An 18,479-nucleotide genomic window follows, 5' to 3' on the forward strand; every position below is an offset into this window, starting at 1 on the left:
GAGCAGTCCCCGCTCTCCTCGTGCCTGGAGTCTGTGCCGGCACAAAACCACCTTTGCCGCTGGTGTGGCCTGAAGATGTGGGGTGTTCCTGCGAGCTCCTTGGCTGTGCCGCGTTGCGTTCGTAACCACGCTGACAGCTGTCGCGCTTTTACCCTCGGTTTGGGGGTTTTACGCTCCTGTGGTCCTGCCTGGGGAGCTGGGGGGGGAGGCTGCGGTCAGCGGCGGTGCGGTTCGTGGGTCCCACGAGGCGCGAGGTCTCTGGGGTCTTGCTGCTCCTCTGAAGAAAGGGACCTGGGGCCTGGAACAGGACAGAGACGCGTTGATGAGGGAAGCGCGGAGGCTGGTCGGAGAGGAGGAGATGGTTTTCGCGCAGGCGGGCTGCGGTTTGGAGGGTGGGCAGGAATACTGCTTGGAAGTGGGAACAAGCAACCGCTCTGCAGCTTCCCCACTGGGGGGGCTTATCAGCCGCGGGGGCAACGGCAGTTCCCGTGGGCTTCGGCAAGGAGAGGGTCCTCCAGGCACTGACTTTGGTTCAGGGCAATCCTTAGGTTACAAAGAGCCAGGGAGGGGACGGAGCTAAACATCGGGTACTTGTACATATCTGTGGTTATTAATACCTTTCAGCCAGAAATCAGATTTCGCCTGGCACCTTCGGCCTCGGCCGGCTCTTGAGCTTCCCTAGGAATTAGCAGCTGGTAGCACATTCCCCGGCCCGTTTGCTCCCCGCTTCCTGCAGCTGCTTCCCTCCTCCTGCCCCCCCCCGCCACGTTCCCCACCTCTGGAAAATAACCAACTTCCTTGGGTCGCCAGCCCTGAAGGTTGAGGGGGTGCCAGCCCTCCCCAGCCTGGAACGGAGCGGCTGAGGAAGGGAAAGACGCTTTGTTAAACGTCCACAGGGAGCTGCGGTGGCCACCAGCCTGGGCCACCCTCCCCTCCACTTTTTGCCTGGGTCAGGAGGGGTGTCGGACCCACTCAACACACCACTGTTTGGTGCTGGTTCTTTTGGTTAAGGTGGTTTCCAGTACTGTGCAGGCACAAACTTTTACAGGTGGCTGGTGTAAACCACTGGCAGGCTCGGGGAGAGAAGTTTCAGAGACTTTCTTTGTGCTGCCACACACGTCTGAGTTTCCCCTTTCAGCGCTCACAGTTCCACTGTTAGACAGCATGGGGGGTCTGGACTGCAAACAGCTAAACTAACAACAGGGCTTAATGCTCTTATGCCTTTTTTTTTTTAAAGTATTAGAAATTTAACTGTATTTTTTAAAGCATTAGTACTGTAGGATGAAAAATTTAACATGTAAACTAATTGTATTGAAATTGTTACCCTACAAACTGGAGTGCTATCTTAGTGTATTTTAGCAAGTTAATTAACTGTAATTCTAGACAAATCTCTAGATCCATGAGAGTAATTGTTCTGACACATTGTAAAGGTTGCGATAGGGAGGCAGGGCCTACCAATCTCTTCCAGCCCCTCAGATAAGTAGGTTTTGAACTCTCTTATCTTCCTTTTTTATGTAGGAAAAGCAACTGGAGAATGTAGATGGTGGTAGTCACAGGAAAACATAACTGTCTTTTATCAGTACAATCTTAGAAGTTGTAATAGGCTGTTTCTCTTGGAGGAGAAAACTTAAAAATTACAATGGCAAAGCAAATAAGGTAAGAATGACCAGGCTTCACAAGCAATTTTGAATATCAGAACATTAAAGAAGTATCTGTTTTCAAAACTTTCCCTGGTAAAACCCCTTCACTTCCCTGCTCCCAGACCTGGCATTTCACTTTCCTGTGGGAGATCATTTTCCTCAGGACGACAAGCTCTTCCCTGCATGCTTCGTCCCAGCTAGTGAATGGCAAACGTCCTTCTGCAAAGGGACCCATCAGGCTGCTCTTCACCTCCTTGGATAACAGCAATGTAGAGTTTGGCATTTTGTGAGAGCACTTTTGGGGTTCTTCTTAGAGGTAGTGAAAATTAATCTGGGCAGCTGTCCCTGCTACAGGATGACCCATCACCTGGGCTTACCCCCTTCTGGGGATGGTTTTCATTGCAAAGGACACAACAAGCGCAGGTGATAGCACAGTTCACACAATCCGTGCACCATGTTCTTTCTCCTAGCACAAAGCCACCAAAAAACAGAACAGCAGCTAAGGAAGGATAAGTAGAAAAGTAGGTGCACCTGCATGGAAATTGCTGCTGCTAGATAATTTGGCTTCTCTGGATTCAAAGAGCCAAATTTACTGAGCCCCGCTGGAAGCACAGGTGCAGCCATTTAGCAAATAAAAGCACAAGGCAGAGGGAAACATGACATAGATTTTGAGACCCCAGCAAAAGCTGTGTTGGCTGGAGAAAGCTAGTTTGCCAATGGATGACAAGTCTCTCACCGGAGGTTCAGGATGTTTGTGCTGTGGTTACACGGTCGTGCCTGGCACTGATCTCAGGGGAATTGAAAATTTCTGATGCTCTGACCTGAAGCACCTGTTCACCTCAGAAATGCATTTCAGTAACCTGTGCTCCGGGAGCTCTTAATGCTAGAAGGATGCCACATTACTGCAATGGCTGTGAGCTTCAATATTGGACTTGGGACTACCTGAGGTATGTTAAAGTCAATGAGGCTGATTCAGAGCTCCCAAATGTCACCAGTGCAGCAGGTACCTGTCACCAATGCACTAGCTGGAGCAGCACCGCTCTGTCCAGCTGGGTGCAAGTCTGGGGTAAGCCCAAGTTCTCCCACACGCATTTTCACTCACCTTCCAAATCCCCTGACTCGGGCCTCGCGCTTCCTCAGCCTTCTCCTGCATCATTATAAATGGCAGCAAACTCAGACTCTAAACCTCCTCTTGTCTTGAATCTGACACCTTGCTGCTCTGGAAACGTAAGTCCTAGCACACCTGTGACACACAGGAGGGGGGCTGCCCACCACCTCTGCCCATGTGAAGGTGCCGATGCTACAGCTCAGGTAAGGTAGTTGCCTTCTGCAGGCTCTGGCTGGGGTCTTTTTGCAGGCTGGACTGAGATGTCGCTGTGCCTCTGTTAAACAGAAAGCAAATGGGATGCTCCGCAAGCTGGCTTCGTGCTGCAGTGGTGTGTGCGTGCCATGTGGAAATCTGCAGCTCGCTGATCTTCTCATTTGGGGGTGTAAGAAAGAGTAACTGGTGTTTGTCCTGCATGTGTGTGTGTGCCAGAGTAATAACCTTATGTTTTACTTCTCTGTTGCTGTGTGAACAGCTAAGAACACGCCAAAACAATACTGAATTCATTCACAGTTATCCAACTGGATTTGAAATTCTAGAGAAAAGAAGGCTGTCAGGTAACAAAAAGGATTACCTTTTACTACTGCTTCTGGAAATCTTACTGCTATCATCAGCTCAATGCTTTTCTTCAAACAGCTATTATTTGGAATTTCCCAAATCAAAGAAGAGGTGGATGTTTCTATTACAAGGCTATTAGCAAAGCATATGTGGGGTTCCTATGAAAAGGTCAGGAATGCTCTGTGCTTTCCGGGTGTCTGGGATTCGAACAGGAACTGAGTTATTATTTTACTTGTTTTTCACTGCAAAGTGCAGGAAGAAACTCTTCGGTGCTTTGACAGAGATGTGATTTGACACAATGATGGGCTGAAGGTCTCACAGCATTAAAAAACTTTTCAGGAATGATTCCTATCATGCTGGCAGGTAGATGTCTGAAAATGGGCTGCATTTGAGTGACAATGTACCTGGCCATAAAATTTTCTCACTGTACAAGAGTGATGTGTTATCTGGCAGTGGGTTTAATAGCCTCGAGCGTGTGGCACTGCTCTAGCAAAGAATAAATGTAATATAAGTTGACAAAGGAGGAAGACGAAGCAGCTGGCATCGCACCTTGTCTCACTGTGTAACCAGGACCAGTTGTAGACTGGTGTGCGGTAAGTATTATGTGCATTCAGGTCCCATCATTAAAAGTACTGAGAACTGCACCTAGCCAAACCCAGATATTAAAATCAGACCCAATGCTAATAAGCTCATACTTACAAAGAAAGGGCATCATGCAAGCAGAGATAATAGTTGTCAGAGGTTTTCAGAACGGCTAAGGTGGCTCTCTGTCTCACTAGGTGCCTTAGCTGTGCTCCTACCAATTACTGCCTGCTTCTCCCATGACTTTTCACACTGCCAGTTCATGAATGTGAATCTCTTATTGATTTTAAAAAAAAAAAAAAGGCCCCTATTTTGGACATTGGTAGATTTCTTTCTTCACATACCAAGCTCGTATTTAATATATGTTGCAATTTCTTGACTGCCTTAACAAGAAGAAAATGTGGGTGCAATTTAAGGATTCTTACTGAAGCTGTACTAAATCTCAGTATTTGCTTAAATATATGGAGTTTTCACTAGTACCTGTCATAAAAGCAAGTATTGCCATAACAGATTATAGTTTTTTATTTGTCACTTCAAAGCAATTCTTGCCTCTTCAGGATTCCTTTACTTTTCACAGTCCCGACTGGTAATGCCAAAACTGTTGTGATCATAGATATTTAAAATGCTTTTAAGCAGCATCGATGGCTTTGCTTTTGCTAAGCTTCTAAGCCCCACATATCCTCATGTATCTGACATCTACAGCAATATAAAAATTGCCTAAATGTGAATAAAAATGAACCACATATTCTAGTCCTCTCCATTGTTTGTACAACACGTGTGCGTAACCATGTTGTGTTCCCTGCCACAGTCACAATTTTGCTGTGCTTTTGTTAATCAGTAGACAGAACAAGCCTGTTTAACTGGAATCAAAGTGAATACTCAGGTGGCCTTTATCATGAATATTCCTTCAGCGAGAAATAACTTGAGAAAGCTAAAAGTGAGAATCTAGTCTTGTCTTAAAACAGTATGTAAGAACTACTGCAATGAAAGCACCAAGCCATGACACATACAGAAGTCGAAGATACTTTGACCAAGCTGAAAACAGGAAAATTAATTGGGCCCAGTAAGCTTATTTAATCTTCTGCCCGTGCAAACATTTTAAACCAGACCTCTTGAAGTTGCTTCTTATTCCTCAAGGAAATGTGTATTTCTCACCCCTAGGACCTGCTGAACTGGAGGGAGACCTAACACAAGGAGCAATCTGTTAGGTTTAGGACTGCAAAAGAGAAAATATTCATCACGTCAAGATGCTGTACAAGTGAAGAAATCTAGGGCTGATATTATTAAAGTATTCATATCTAGTACTTGAATACTAAAAATCAACATGATATAGACAGTTAGTTGAGGACTCCATCCTCCTAAGTTGGAAGTTTTCTCTTTCCCCAGGTTTTCTTGAGGTTTTCTCCAGCGTTAGTCATCTTAGTCGGGGTTCAGGAGTTTCAGGGTCTGAGGGAGGTCTTTCTGGATGGGGGCCTGGTTTGATTTTTTTCCCATCTGAAGGATAAACTAGAAGTTATTTGAAATGTGTTGAAAGTTGGAGATAAGTGATTTTCTGTTTGACTAATTGATTAAAGATTATATTTTAGAGAACTTGAGTTAACTTCTGCCTCTAAGCTGGCTGTTGGCTCCTCAATTCCTGAACTGAGTGAGGAAGGCCAGAGTGCCACAGGTACTTAAATCAGAACAAAGATTTTAACCAGACTTTATAAATGCACATGCCCGAGTCTTGCGTAACTGGTCTGATCTAGCTGTCTGATAGAGAGAAACAATGTAAATAATGCCAACTATCAGCCATATAGAAAGTGTGAGCTCTCTGCATCGATAGAGATTCAGGAAAGGTTGAGGGTTTTTTTAGTCCTTCTCTTTGCTATGGTGGTTGTGGCCAAGGATGCGCCCGTGTGCGAGGCTGGTCGGTGCCAAGTGCCCGTGGACGGGCTCCTGGGCATCTCCGCACCAGGTGTGATGGATGCCCGGGACGCTGCGCTGGCCGGCAGTCTTTGGGAAACACTGCCGGGGCACAGGCGAGCGGATTTGCACTCTGGAAGAGCTCAGATCCACAGGTTCCCCATGGACCTGGGTGTCTTCTAGTTTACTTGGTGCTTACCTGAACCAAGAGATCTTGGCTTTCCTTGACCCTGGGTAAAACGGGACGAGGCCTCCTTACTAGCTGAAAATGTTAGAGTGCCATGAAATTGCAGTCTGGCATTTATGCCACTAGTTTTTGTGTGTGTTTTCTTTAAAAAAGGGGAAGCTAAGGTATGCTGTAGCTATATATGCATCAGGGGAAAAGGTGGCACATTTGCCTGTGGAGTCAAACTTTTATAAGTTTAGAGCTCAGCTTTATGGTTTAAACTGTAAGCTTGTAGCCCTGGGAAAAAAAGGAAGGACTCACTCCCCATTAGCCCAGTTATGTCTAGAGAAATAACTGCTGCTTGGGGATTTGCAAAATGGAAGGGGGGTGAAGTGGTTTCAAGGACATCTATTTTCTTTGGAGCACTTGTTGTCTTTGTGAATTGCAGCGAACATATTGCTATATTGCTCCTGGGGTCCAAGTGGTAATTAATATTCTGCACTAAGTGGATTTGACAGGTGCAAAGAGCTGCCTGAGAAAATTGTGGCATCATCTTTATGTTACTGTATAAGAGCAAATGCTGGCCTTTAGGGTTTATGATTGGTTTTGTCAGGCTGGGTCTGTGCAAAGGCAAAAGGTCTTGGAAAGTTGTTTGAAAGCGGAATGTTCACTTCTGGCCTGGACCTTTGAATAAGCAGTTCTGGGGGCAGGGTGGCTCTTTTTATAACTTCATTACTGGACCACGTTTCCAAAAGAGGAAAGAGCGTTTCATGACTTGACTTAACTGTTTTCTTTTAGATTTAACATTCTTTTAGTTTGCACAGAAACGGCTTGAATATTCAAAACCTGAATCTACCATTTATTCTCACTCAGGTGACTTGCAAGATCTGAAGATACTGTTGCTCAGTGAAATGTCAGGCATAACAGCACTGAACCACAGTTTCTGAAGACTCAGTTGCAGTATGTAAAATGAAGCTTCTTTCTTTAAAAATACTTCTTTTTTCTAGCTTCGAAAAAAGCATGCAAACTCTGAACAAATTGCACGAGGTTAAACTACTGAAAATGGATATTTAGACCATGACAGCTTGTGAGGAAAAATGCCTAAGGAATAGGGAGGATACTATTTGGAGGATGAGTGAATATAATTAAGAAAAGGGGAAAATATCCTTTTCTTAATTATACTCACATAAAGTATCTATTGAGAGGCTATCACTTTGTTTCAAGACCAAGAGCCAGAGCTCTCCACAATTTTAATGGTACCAAATGTTAAAAACTGCAAAATTAAACCAGAAGACACATCTGAGGTCTACAACAAACTAGATTTTGATAACCTCTTGAAGGCAGAAAAGGCTTATTTACTATGTCTCAGAGACATCCCACTAAGCAATTCCAGCCTACATATTTGCTCTAAATTGACACTTTGACAATTTTCACTATTACAGAAAGCACCACACCGTGCATCTGCTGTTCTGAACCCATTAAATTGCAATTTGTTTTTTGCATGTTAGCTGCTGAAAGCCCAAGAACATTCTTGAGTAAGATAAACGTGTTCCCGTGCAAATAATCCCTTACCTTTGCCAGTACTGTATTTTTCATTTCAAGTTTTAATACCAGCTGTTCAACCAAACTTTCTTATGATGCAAAAAATACAAAGTAGGATTTGTGTTGGGGAGGATCATAAACGTCTGTGCTAGTGCTTTTTGTTGGTCAGAGGCTTCAATGTGCACGCTGAGCATCTTCTAAATGCAGATTTAGATTTTTCTCCTGTGACATCAGCTAATTAGTGCATTACTGGATCAAGGCTAATAGTTAGAGCTGTCATGTAAAAAGGCTGACCCTTGCCTAAAGAGGAAAGCTGCTAGGAATGGGTTGTATCGCTGGCGGCTATTGTATATTACTCCTCCAAAGTCTCATGGACCAGTGCTTTTGTCAAAAAAGCACACACACGCCCAACTTGTGGACCAAATCCAACAGTTTATTTGCCCCAAACTCTCTGCAGTGAGAAACAGGTTTGCCTCTTAAATCATTTATCTGCATTCTCTCTAAAATCCTTAGGAGCCACTAAGCAAACAAGAACACTGTGCAGCGCTACGCCACCCTTGCGTCGGACTGCTTCTCGGAAAGACTGCCTGCTGCAATTCTTATTGTGGTCACCAAACCGTGGTGCCAGACACCCAAAGAGGGAAATACTGAGCTGTAAGCCTTTGGCTGTTGCTTCTGTTGCATTACAGCACATGGTAAAAACATTAACCTGGGATAGCCCCAAGGAGCCATGCTGCTGCAGCAGCAGGTGAACACACTGTTCGTTTAAAACCTCTTCCATCACAGTGAGTGAAAAACGAGATGAAAAACATTTCCAGACAGGTTTACTACTTCACACACAAATTTGCTTGAGGATGGCAGTTTTCCACCGTTCCTTCGCTTGCCCGTAGGCCGCGACTTCTGTGGGGTGCATCGGGGTCCTTTTGACGGCCGGGGTACGAGGCCGAGAGAGAGCGTTATCCAGATGCGGCCTGCCTTTCGCCTTCTCTCGCTGCATAAATCAGCAGCAGCTCACCCAAAAGCGGTGCCAACGCTGGGGCTGCCGCCGTTGGTTCAGCTGATCGGAAAAAGGCGCTGGGTAACGGGATGCTCAGGATTAGTTCTGTTCTTACAAAGAAGCCAGGAGTTGCCACCGAGCTTCTAGAGGCTGATTTTGCCACGACTGCGGGAGATTTTAAAGACGAGAGAAGGGACTAGAGGATGAACCGTTGTCCGAACTTCTGACACGGCTTGTCTGGGGTCGAAGTTGTCTGAACGATAAGGGAAAGAAGAATCGGGGACGGGGGGACGGACAGCTATGATAGAGCAAGCTGAGGGAAGAAAAAGCGGCAGGCACCGCAAGAAACAGAGCGGCTCCATGTCCCCGCCGGCTCCCCCGGGGAAGGGAAGGAGAAGGAAGGGAGCCGGAGCCGAGCCGGCCGCCCTCGGCTGAACGGACGGCGGCGGGGCAGGGGCAGGACCCCGACCCCCCCCCCCCCCCCGGCAGCCCCGTGGTGGGCGAGGGCCGGCCCGCTCGCCTCACGCCAACGGCTTGTAAGCCCGGCGGGATCCGAGCGGGAAAGCCGTGAGGGCAGCGACCCCCGCGGGAGAGCAGCCTGCAAGGGCGGGCAGGGTGAAGCGATCCCCGAGGCGCCATCGCGCCGGCGGGACCGCGGAGGGAAACGGCCGGCTCGTCCCGGGCGGCACAGCTGTGCCGCCGCTGAGGGGAGCCGAGCTCCGCCCCGTCCCGTCCCGTCCGGGGAGGGCGGTACCGACCTCCGCTCCGGCCGCCTTCACTTCGCTTCGCTTCGCCTCGCCTCACCTCACCTCGCGTCGTCGCCGTGCTCGCCCGCGGAGGCGAGACGGGGAGCGGAAGGGCTGCGCGGAGGGACCCGCCTCGCCTCAGGTCGCCTCGCCTCTCCTCACCTCAGCTCGCCCGAGGGTTCGCCATGGGGCGCGGCTCCGCTTGAGCACCTGCCGGCAGCCACCGCCTCCCCTCAGCCCTCGACGCCGCTATGGAGAGCCCCGCGGGCGGCAGCGCGGCGGCGGAGCCGGCGTACCCCTGCGCGGAGCCGGAGCCGCCGGCGGAGGCGGGCGGCGGGGAGGCGGCGGCGGCCGCCCCGCGGCCGCGCTGCCTGCGGGCCGTGTACGTGCTGAACGACCCGCCCAAGGCGGGAGTCGGGGCGCGGAGCCCCGAGGCCGGGGCGCGGCAGTGCCTGCTGCGGGCTTGCGAGGCCGAGGGGGCCCAGCTCGGCACGGTCAACTTCGGGGAGCTGGACTTCGGCGAGACGGCGGTGCTGGACGCCTTCTACGACGCGGGTGAGCAGGGCGGGCCGGGGCGGGGGGCTGGGGCTCGTCCCTGCCCGGTGCCGGCCACCTTCGCGGGTGGGGAGGGGAAGGCCCCGTGAAGGTGTCGCCAGAGGCCGGAGGAGAGGGGGAACGGGGCAGAGGTGAGCAGGAGGTGGGTGCCGGGGGGGGCGAGAGAAGGAGATGGCTGCTAGGGGACCCTCGCGCAATGGGGGCAAGAGCCCGGTCTTCAGGAGCGTCCTGCCCACGGAGGAGGAGGGAGAAAGATTCAGGCCCTTACACTGGCTCTTTCAGTCACCGTGGCGTGCTGCCCCAGCAGGACTGTGGATCCTGCGGTAGCAACTGAGCCCTAAGGAGCAGCAAAACTCCTGCCGGGGTGTTTTGGTGAGAAGCCCCTTCCAGCTCCCAGCCTGGCTGGGAGCTTAGGGCAAGATATAGCATGAAGACAGAGCAGCCAGAAGCCTGGCTTGGCCAGGGGCTTCACGTTCACAGCTCTAACTCCAGATCTGGATGGTGCGAATCGGCTTGCGTGCAGCCAGGAGCAGAGCAATCCAGCATTGCTCCAAACGAGGGTGCGTAGAAAGCACGCCCTGAGGAAGAAGACTTGTCAGTATTGCCCACCCTGTCCAGGCTCCAGCTGGCAACTGGTGTCTGATGCTTCAAAAGAAAGCTGCTGTTCCTTCTCCACTCAAAAAACACCTGGCTGGTTGGGAACTGTGGCAGAGAATTGTGAGCTTTTTGAGTGAGCAGAGGAAGGCCCTGGGTCAATAGGTATTATTAAAACTAATCAAGGTGAGTATGCGGACACGCTGTAGACACACAGACATACTTTTTCTCATACCTGTGTGAGCAGGCGTTAGGAAGCTGGGGGATTCACAGCCTCCAAAGAGGGAAAGTACTGGTACGTCCGTGTTGATGTCTGCCTTTCACAAGAACAACTTTAGTTTGCTCACAAGATGTGTTAAAGAATACTTCTTTAAATTTTAGTCTTATTTTAAATTCTCATATGACGATGAGTCCACTTCATCCCCTGATAAGTCACCCAAATACTGAGGAACCTCACATGCTTTGTAGTTGTTTAACTTCCTAGTCCAGGGATTTTTGTGTATCTCTGCTAGCAAAGTTGACAAGTGTGTAATAAATAATTCTTTGTGTGTCTTAGTACACAACCATGAAGTAGAAGACACGCAACCATGAAGTAGCAATTTCTTTGCATATCTCCAGTATTTTTGTAGCCATTCTGAAGGTAAGCATAAAAGTGTACTCATCAATGCAAAATTTTTTCTCTGTTTCTACTAATAGCCCTATTAATGTATTATGCACACACCTGCTCTGCATTGTGCTGAGAGCTTGAGACAGTCATTTAAAATGTTTTCTTAAGTTGCTGCATTCTGACATGTGTGCCTCTTGTCTGGGAACATGGCCTATCTTCACAGACTTTTGCATTCAAGTCATCTTGTAGGACCAAGATCATTTTCTCAGTGATTAATATCATGTTGTGATAGTAAAGTGCCTTGTTACTGGATACTCCTGCAACACACTTCCATCCAGGTTTAGTCAGCAAATACGTTCTATCATTTTTAGTGTCTATTAAAAACTAATTGAATAGTCCTGAACCAGGAACTGTTCCAAAGGAGACTGTTCAAAATAGTCTTTGTGTGGATTTCTTTCCAGTAGCAACATTTTGAGATCAGGCAGGGGAACAACTTTTTAATCTGTGTAATGTATGCCTTTATTTGGCAAACTTTTTGGTCAAAGCATCCTTTAATGATAAGTTACCTGTATTAAGAGAAACTCAAGTGTGTTAGCATGACTCACCTTTATCAACCAGACCTGCAAGCTGTCAAAAAGCAGAGAGATTTATTTGTCTGTATATATTTTTTTGAAAACGAGGCTGAATGTGTTAGTAGTGTTTTAACAATAATTCATTGTCATGGCATCCCAAATTAACTGCCATTAACTGCAATGTTACCCTGAAAATGCAAGCATCCTTAATTAAAAAAAAAAGTTAAGTATAAACAATCATTTTAACAGGGTATTTATTTTGCTCTTTGTTGTTTTAATATTTTAATAAGTAGCTCTTCTAGCATCAACATTTTTAAGAGTTTTTTTGTTCTTGCATTACTGCAGTTACTGTCTCTTTTTTTTAACTGAACATCTCTGTAGTTCCCTTTTTATCTTTTTTTTTTTAAATAGTCAGGCTGTACTGATATTTGCCCCATCCTTTGGAGTTTTCCCAATTCCTATGGTACGTCTAAAATTTAAACTTACAAAGTTGTGCTGACACATTGAGATGAAGTGTCTTTAACTTAGTACTTGCTGCTTCATTTCCTCCTGCTACGTGCTAGAGATGGGGAAATTTTTGGTTCATTTAACAGTGTCTTAGGGAATATTTGCATCTTGCTTCATTCTGCAAAGGAACAAAAAGTATCCATTGCACTTTTCACTTTATTGTTTCTCTTTTTTTGGGGGGTGGGGGGCTGGGGAGGTAGTATTTTATTTTTTTTCTTTTATCTTTCTGGTATTGGCTAGCAGTGGACATAAATTTCATATTGGGTTTTCACTGCCATGGATTTTTAAAGTGCTGCCTCTTTTTTTTCAGTTCTTATTTTATATACAATGATTGTCATTGTTTCCTGAGAACTTTTGTTACAACCTTCTTGTTTTCTTGCTCTGTGTTGTTTATTGGTGGGTTCTCCCTGCCTCATGTTTTTGAATACATATCAAGCTATTATCTAAAAATGCTGAATCTGAGTGAATTAAGCTAATGTACAGCATGGTAACTAGTGTAGCTGAGCTGGAGGCACATGGTTGTCTTGCTGACTCTGCCACAGGGATTGTAATCTCTGACAGGAGGGCGAGAACGACAGCTGGGGGCAATAACTTCTTAAATCAACTTCGACAAACCTTCCTGCTGCAATTTATCTTTGCCCCTGGGTGTGACAGTGAACAATGGGGAAGGGGTTAGTGCTCTGATGCTTACCTCAGCAGGCAGGGTTTGCTGTTTTTCTGAGAAATACTTAATATTTTTTCTTTCTTTTCCCCTGCAACTAGCTCAATGGCTAGGGGTGTGTTTTCTTTAAATCTCAGAAGATGTATATACCACAGAATACAGAAATGTGAAGAGAAGCAAACCAACCAATTTCAGAATGGGGAGGTGGTGGCTGAGAAGCTTGGTCTGACTAGATTGGATATTGTGCTGCTTTAATACAACAGCAGAGCTGTTGGGACTTGATCTTTTATCTCTGCATGGTACTGGACATCTAGAGTGACTACAGGTGTCTCCTGGTTTAACCCCAGCCAGCAACTAAGCAGCACGCAGCTGCTTGCTCACTTCCCCCCCACCCAGTGGGATGAGGGAGACAATCAGGGTGGCGGGGGGGGGGGGGAGTAAAACTTGTGGGTTGAGATAAGAACAGCTTAATAGGGCAGAAAGGAAGAAACTAATAATGATAATGACAATAATAAAATGTCAATAATAAGAAGAATTGGAATATACAAAACAAGTGATCCACAATGCAATTGCTCACTGCTTGCTGACCAATGCCCAGCCAGTTCCCAAGTAGCAATTATCCCCCTAGGCCAGCTTCCCCCCAGTTTATATACTGGGCATGGCATCAAGTGGTATGGAATACCCCTTTGGCCAGTTTGGGTCAGCTGTCCTGGCTGTGTCCTCTCCCAACTTCTTGTGCCCCTCCAGCCTTCTTGCTGGCTGGGCATGAGAAGCTGAAAAATCCTTGACCTAAGTCTAAACACGCCTTAGCAACAACTGAAAACATCAGTGTGTTATCAACATTCTTCTTATACTGAACCCAAACCACAACACTAGAGCAGCTACTAGAAAGAAAATTAATGCTATCCCAGCTGAAACCAGGACAAGGTATCTGCAGCAAAGTTCTGCATTGTGCCTTGCAACTAAATATTCTGGTAAGAAAACCCTGTAATATACCAGTATTGTAATCCTTTTATATTCAAGTGTGTGAGATGAGTTTTAAATGACAGTAACAAGCCTGATGCAATCCATCAAGTCTATATGTCACTATGTTACGATACAACTCAGGTGCTGTGACACGTGTTACACTGAAGAGGTGTATTTTGCTTTAATGATACTAGTTGGGGTGAATTTCCAACATGAAGTCCTCTTGCAGAAATGATTATTTGCATTCAGAGATTTGCATGCTTTCGCTCAACGGTGAAGAACGTTATTTTCTGTCTGTGACCTGTGAAAAATCTGTATCAACTCTGTTGCTTTTTCTGTGTGTAACCTGAAAGGCTTCACTTCGGTTCAACTTGCATGTATTCTATGAAATAGCTTCTTTAATGTCAGTTGAACAAGCTTAGAAGCATGCAAATAAATAACCATAAGTAGGTTATGTGGAATTCATTAACTTTCCTTTGGCATGTTTCCATGGGCCGAATGCAAGATCAGAGCTGTATTCAGAGAATGATGAAGATGTTAAAAAAAAAGAAATATACCTTGGTTCTCTAATGAAGAGAGATTCTGTTTTATTACTTACCCTTTTGGAACTAAAATCTCTTCTTAGTTGTAATGGGTCATATGGAAAGAAATACTGACAATTCAAAACCAGTATGAGTTCTACCTTTTAATGAAGCTTTGAATGAAGTTGTTTGCATCTCTAAAAATCTGGTACTAACCATGCAAATTTGGACTTCTTCCATTGTTCTAAGGTGAGAATATATACATGTGCATGCACTGCCTGTCTGATGTGACTCACTTCTGTGCCATGACTTTTGGATAAACAACAACAAAAAAAATTAGGAATACACTATCTCTCTTGCCCCGCCCCCCCTTTCTTTCCTCTGCATGAAACTTACTTGCATGAAAACCAATAATGAAACCAAAAAACAACCCAACTTACAACTTTCCATTTTCTCTGGTTGCCTTTTACTCCTCCTGAGCTTAAACATTAAATCTGAGACAGTTTCCCAAGATCTGACTGTGAACCCTCTATCACTGGGTTTTATAGCTGGGAACACTACAGGTGTTTCTAGGTGTTGAATCAGCTGAGAAGGAATCTTTTCCCTAAGCATAATACAAATTGTGTGTGTTTCTGTTTTGTTTTAATTTACTCTGCAAGTTATATTTTTCACTGTATGATTAAAAGTTTTATTGATTCTCACTAAATAGACTTAGATAGAAGCTTTTATGCCCATTACAGCCCTTACAAATGATGTAGAAATCTGAACATTTAGGGTTATTCTGAAGAGATGAATGACTGCATCTATCTTGAGCTACCTTTGATCTGAAGACCAACTGTCACACTTGCAGCCCTTGAAAACACTGCAGTTAGGGCATCTTAATGTTTTGTTTTGTTTTTTAAATATTGCTTAAATGTTTTTTGGGAAAGAAAACATTTCTGGAATTCTTCATATAAGTAATTGTTGTTCTGATTATTGATAGGAGAAGAACAAAGTGGTGACTGTGCATACCAGTCAGTGAATTCTAAAGGTTGCCTCTTGTTGTTGTTGTTGTTTGTTTTGTTTAAGAATGATACACCCGTACAAACATATTTTTCAGTATAGTTCCTAAGTTACTGTGAAGGAATCTGCTGTGCCATTTGACCATGAGGTGTTGGCAAGTAGATTCTGGTTCTACCTTGTTGCATTTCAAGTTGACCCTTAGTGATATCAGGGAGCTCCTGAAAAGAACCTGTATGTGGGGCTGACAGGCTTGAGTTGACCGGGGTGGGCACATGAGGCTGCTTAGGTGGGAGCCTGGTTCTTGGCCACTCATCTCCTTTGTAGTGATTGCATGCTTGTTCAGTCTTGTTATGCTCTGTGTAGCATATTTTTCATAGGTTTAAGAATTGTTTCTGTAAGACCTGAGGTCACAAAATTAAGTTTAAAAAAAAAAAAAGGAAATATTTGCTTATGTGGGTTAATTACATTGCTTTCATTTCCATCTTCATAAAATAGACAAATTATCATAGATTTGTGGTAGCTTATTTTATGTTCTGCAGTCACTTCCTGCTTTTATCAGCATAATCATACGTCGCTTTTTTAATTGTCAAATTACACATGCACATTAACGAATGTTGATGTACTCCCTAGTTAAAAAGTAACTGATGTTCCTGGTGTGCGGACATAGAAGCTTGAGGTAGAGCTCTTCTGACGTGTAAGGAGTTGGTTTAGAACTTGGGTGAGGATTCCAGACTTCTTGTCTTCCTCTGTATTCTGCTTATAAGATGGCCTCAGGTTCAGACTCGCTGGCTCTCTGCCCTGGCTGCAAACCTGCATTCGGTCAATGCTCCGGGCGTTCTGCTGCTTCGACGCCCGTGGTGGAGCATCCCCAGCAGCGGTTGCTTGGCCTAGCTGCTGCCTCGTTTCACGTAGCGGTGATGTTACATGGCTGAAATGAGGCAGTCAAGGTAGATGTAGCGTCGGTCTTAGGGGAACGTCGATGCGATTTGCTACTTGCAGGCAAAATCCCTGAGTGTGGTAGGCGCTGCCTCGCACTTCAGCAGGGATGTGAATTGCTTTAGACTCGGGCTACCTTTGAACAGCAGTGTGGGTGCCTGAGGCTGAGCCAAGAGAGGGAGCACAGCTGCTGCTCGATCCTGCTCCCTGGCACAGGCTTGCTATAAACATCGGTGTGATTCAGCTGGCAGCTGATGGGCCAAATGTTTCCACCAGTATGGCTTCACCTAGCCTGTTGTCTTTCTCTCGGGGGTGCTGCTACTACCTTCCCCTTTTGCTGGGAGGTTGGGGTGGCTACCCAGCCACGCTGGGAGCAAAGGCTGCATCGCTGTAGGCTGCAGGCAGGGACCCAAAGCTGGGGCATGAATTCTGATGCTTAAAAGTGTTGGATCACTGTGTTGTGATAAACTGTGCTTGCTTTTTTTATCCTTTGTAATATGCAGCCTGACAAGGTAAATGATTCTGCTGTGGTGTTCAAGGTGGTAGAACTGAAACTTTTCAGATATTCTCTGGTAAAGCTTCTGAGCTTTTAAACTTCCGTCTAAGTCAGTAGTTCAACAACAGTTATGCCTTGGAGCTCAAAACCAAATGGGATTCACAACTTCAAAAATGTACCCCAGCTTTTTTTACATTGAAAGTACATGATCCCAGCCTTGGTAAGCATGATCCTTCATTGACTGAAACGGGTGGGCTCTGATGACAGGCACAAATCCAAAACAGTAATGACACTGTTAAGACCACGTCCCTAGATTTCTGCTGATCTGGGATGGTATAGCTAAATCCATTATTAAGGGAAGTGCTCTAGTTTATCATAGCTGAACTTGTGCACGTATAGTTGTCTACTGTAGTACATACTGCTTAACTATGTTTAAAAATTCTTCAAAATCTCTTTGAAGTAAGAGACAAAGGGTAATTCTAAATAGAGTCATCCTGAAGTGCTTTTTAACTCTGTTTCACTCGGTATAATCTTTTTTGTTTCATTTTGTATCAAGTTATGGAAGGAAATGTCTAGACTCTCTGCAATTTCTTTTTTCTTCTCCCATTTAAGAAAACATGCCTTCATGCAGAGAACTGTAGCTCAGCCACTGATGGTCATTGGCCTCTCAACAATTTGAGAAGTGTTGTTCACGTAATATCTAAAACTTTTGAAGGCTAAGCCCCAAATGCATTAGTTCTGGAGAACAAACAAACAAACTCCCATGTAAATCAGCATGATAATGAGCTTTCCCTAAAATTCCTCAGGTTCCTACCACTGTCAGCAGTGCTTTCCATGAATTGTGGTACTCCATTGCCTCCAGGCCTGTCAAAAATGGACTTGTAAATTCATGAAACTGACTGTGGGAAAATAACAGGGGAGTTACTTTGTTTACACTTGGGATAGTGACTTATTTGCCACTTGATTGGTATTCCCTCTCCTCCACCCCCTTTAAATTTGTTACAGATATTTAGTAGCTAGCGCAGCCAGAAGAAATTGTATTGCATCAAGTGTCTTTGCCCTAGTGATCACTGAAAGGCTGCGGGTTGGTTTTGTCTAATGCAGAAAAATATCTGTCCATAATAGTTCCATTCAGGTGAGACTAGCTGCATTAACTCTCCTGTTGCTGGCTTTCACTCACAGCAGTTGAAGAAAAAGATTATTTTTTTTTAATTAAATTCTGCTCATTTGTGTGTGTGTTGAGGGGAGAGAATTCTTGTTAGTTTTGCCTTTGCTCTGAGAGTGACAATGTGAAACTGGAGTTGGGAATTGGTAAATGAAAACAGTACAAGGCTGTATTCTGCGTGTTGCTTTCCAACAGTGATAGACCAGTAATCTCTGCTGCTCTGACCTTTGTCGATAATAAAAATTTGCAGGAGAAAAGCTAATGTTTACAATGGCGTTACTGTTTGGCACTAGGCTTTCCTTACTTAACGGAGCTTCTGTGTGCGCAATCCTGTTTAAAAGAGTAACCGTCTGCTTTTATCACCATCGTCTGTCTTTTGTGGAACTGAGTTAAGTGTTTCAGATATTTTCTTTGTAAACAGATCCTTGACATGCTTCTGTCTTTTTAAACCCAGTTTGAGAAAAGAACATGATTACCAAGCTCAAAGCCAGACATTGTGCCTGTTCCTACTACTTGTTCGTGGTCCTTACGATAACTGACAAATTATGGGTTGTCACCAGGTCAAGAAAATATCTGAATTAGAATGAAAGGATGTCTGAACATGGTTGAGGTGGATTTTTTGTTTTCATAGTAATTAAGTTTCAGAGTTGATAAAC

The 18,479-nt window shown here is 45.3% G+C and overlaps 1 protein-coding gene across 1 annotated transcript in view; it reads left to right on the plus strand.

Annotated features, from left to right (window-relative positions):
• The first annotated feature begins 9,492 nt into the window (after window positions 1-9,492).
• Window positions 9,493-18,479, plus strand: part of MAP3K15 (mitogen-activated protein kinase kinase kinase 15) — a 90,854-nt gene continuing 81,867 nt past the window's right edge. The window contains exon 1 of the mRNA XM_049834834.1: window positions 9,493-9,796. Coding sequence (XP_049690791.1) covers window positions 9,493-9,796 — 304 coding nt within the window. The remainder of the gene's footprint in view (window positions 9,797-18,479) is intronic.

This window comes from Accipiter gentilis, chromosome 32 (genome assembly GCF_929443795.1).
Source record: "Accipiter gentilis chromosome 32, bAccGen1.1, whole genome shotgun sequence".
Classification (NCBI taxonomy): Eukaryota; Metazoa; Chordata; class Aves; order Accipitriformes; family Accipitridae; genus Astur; species Astur gentilis.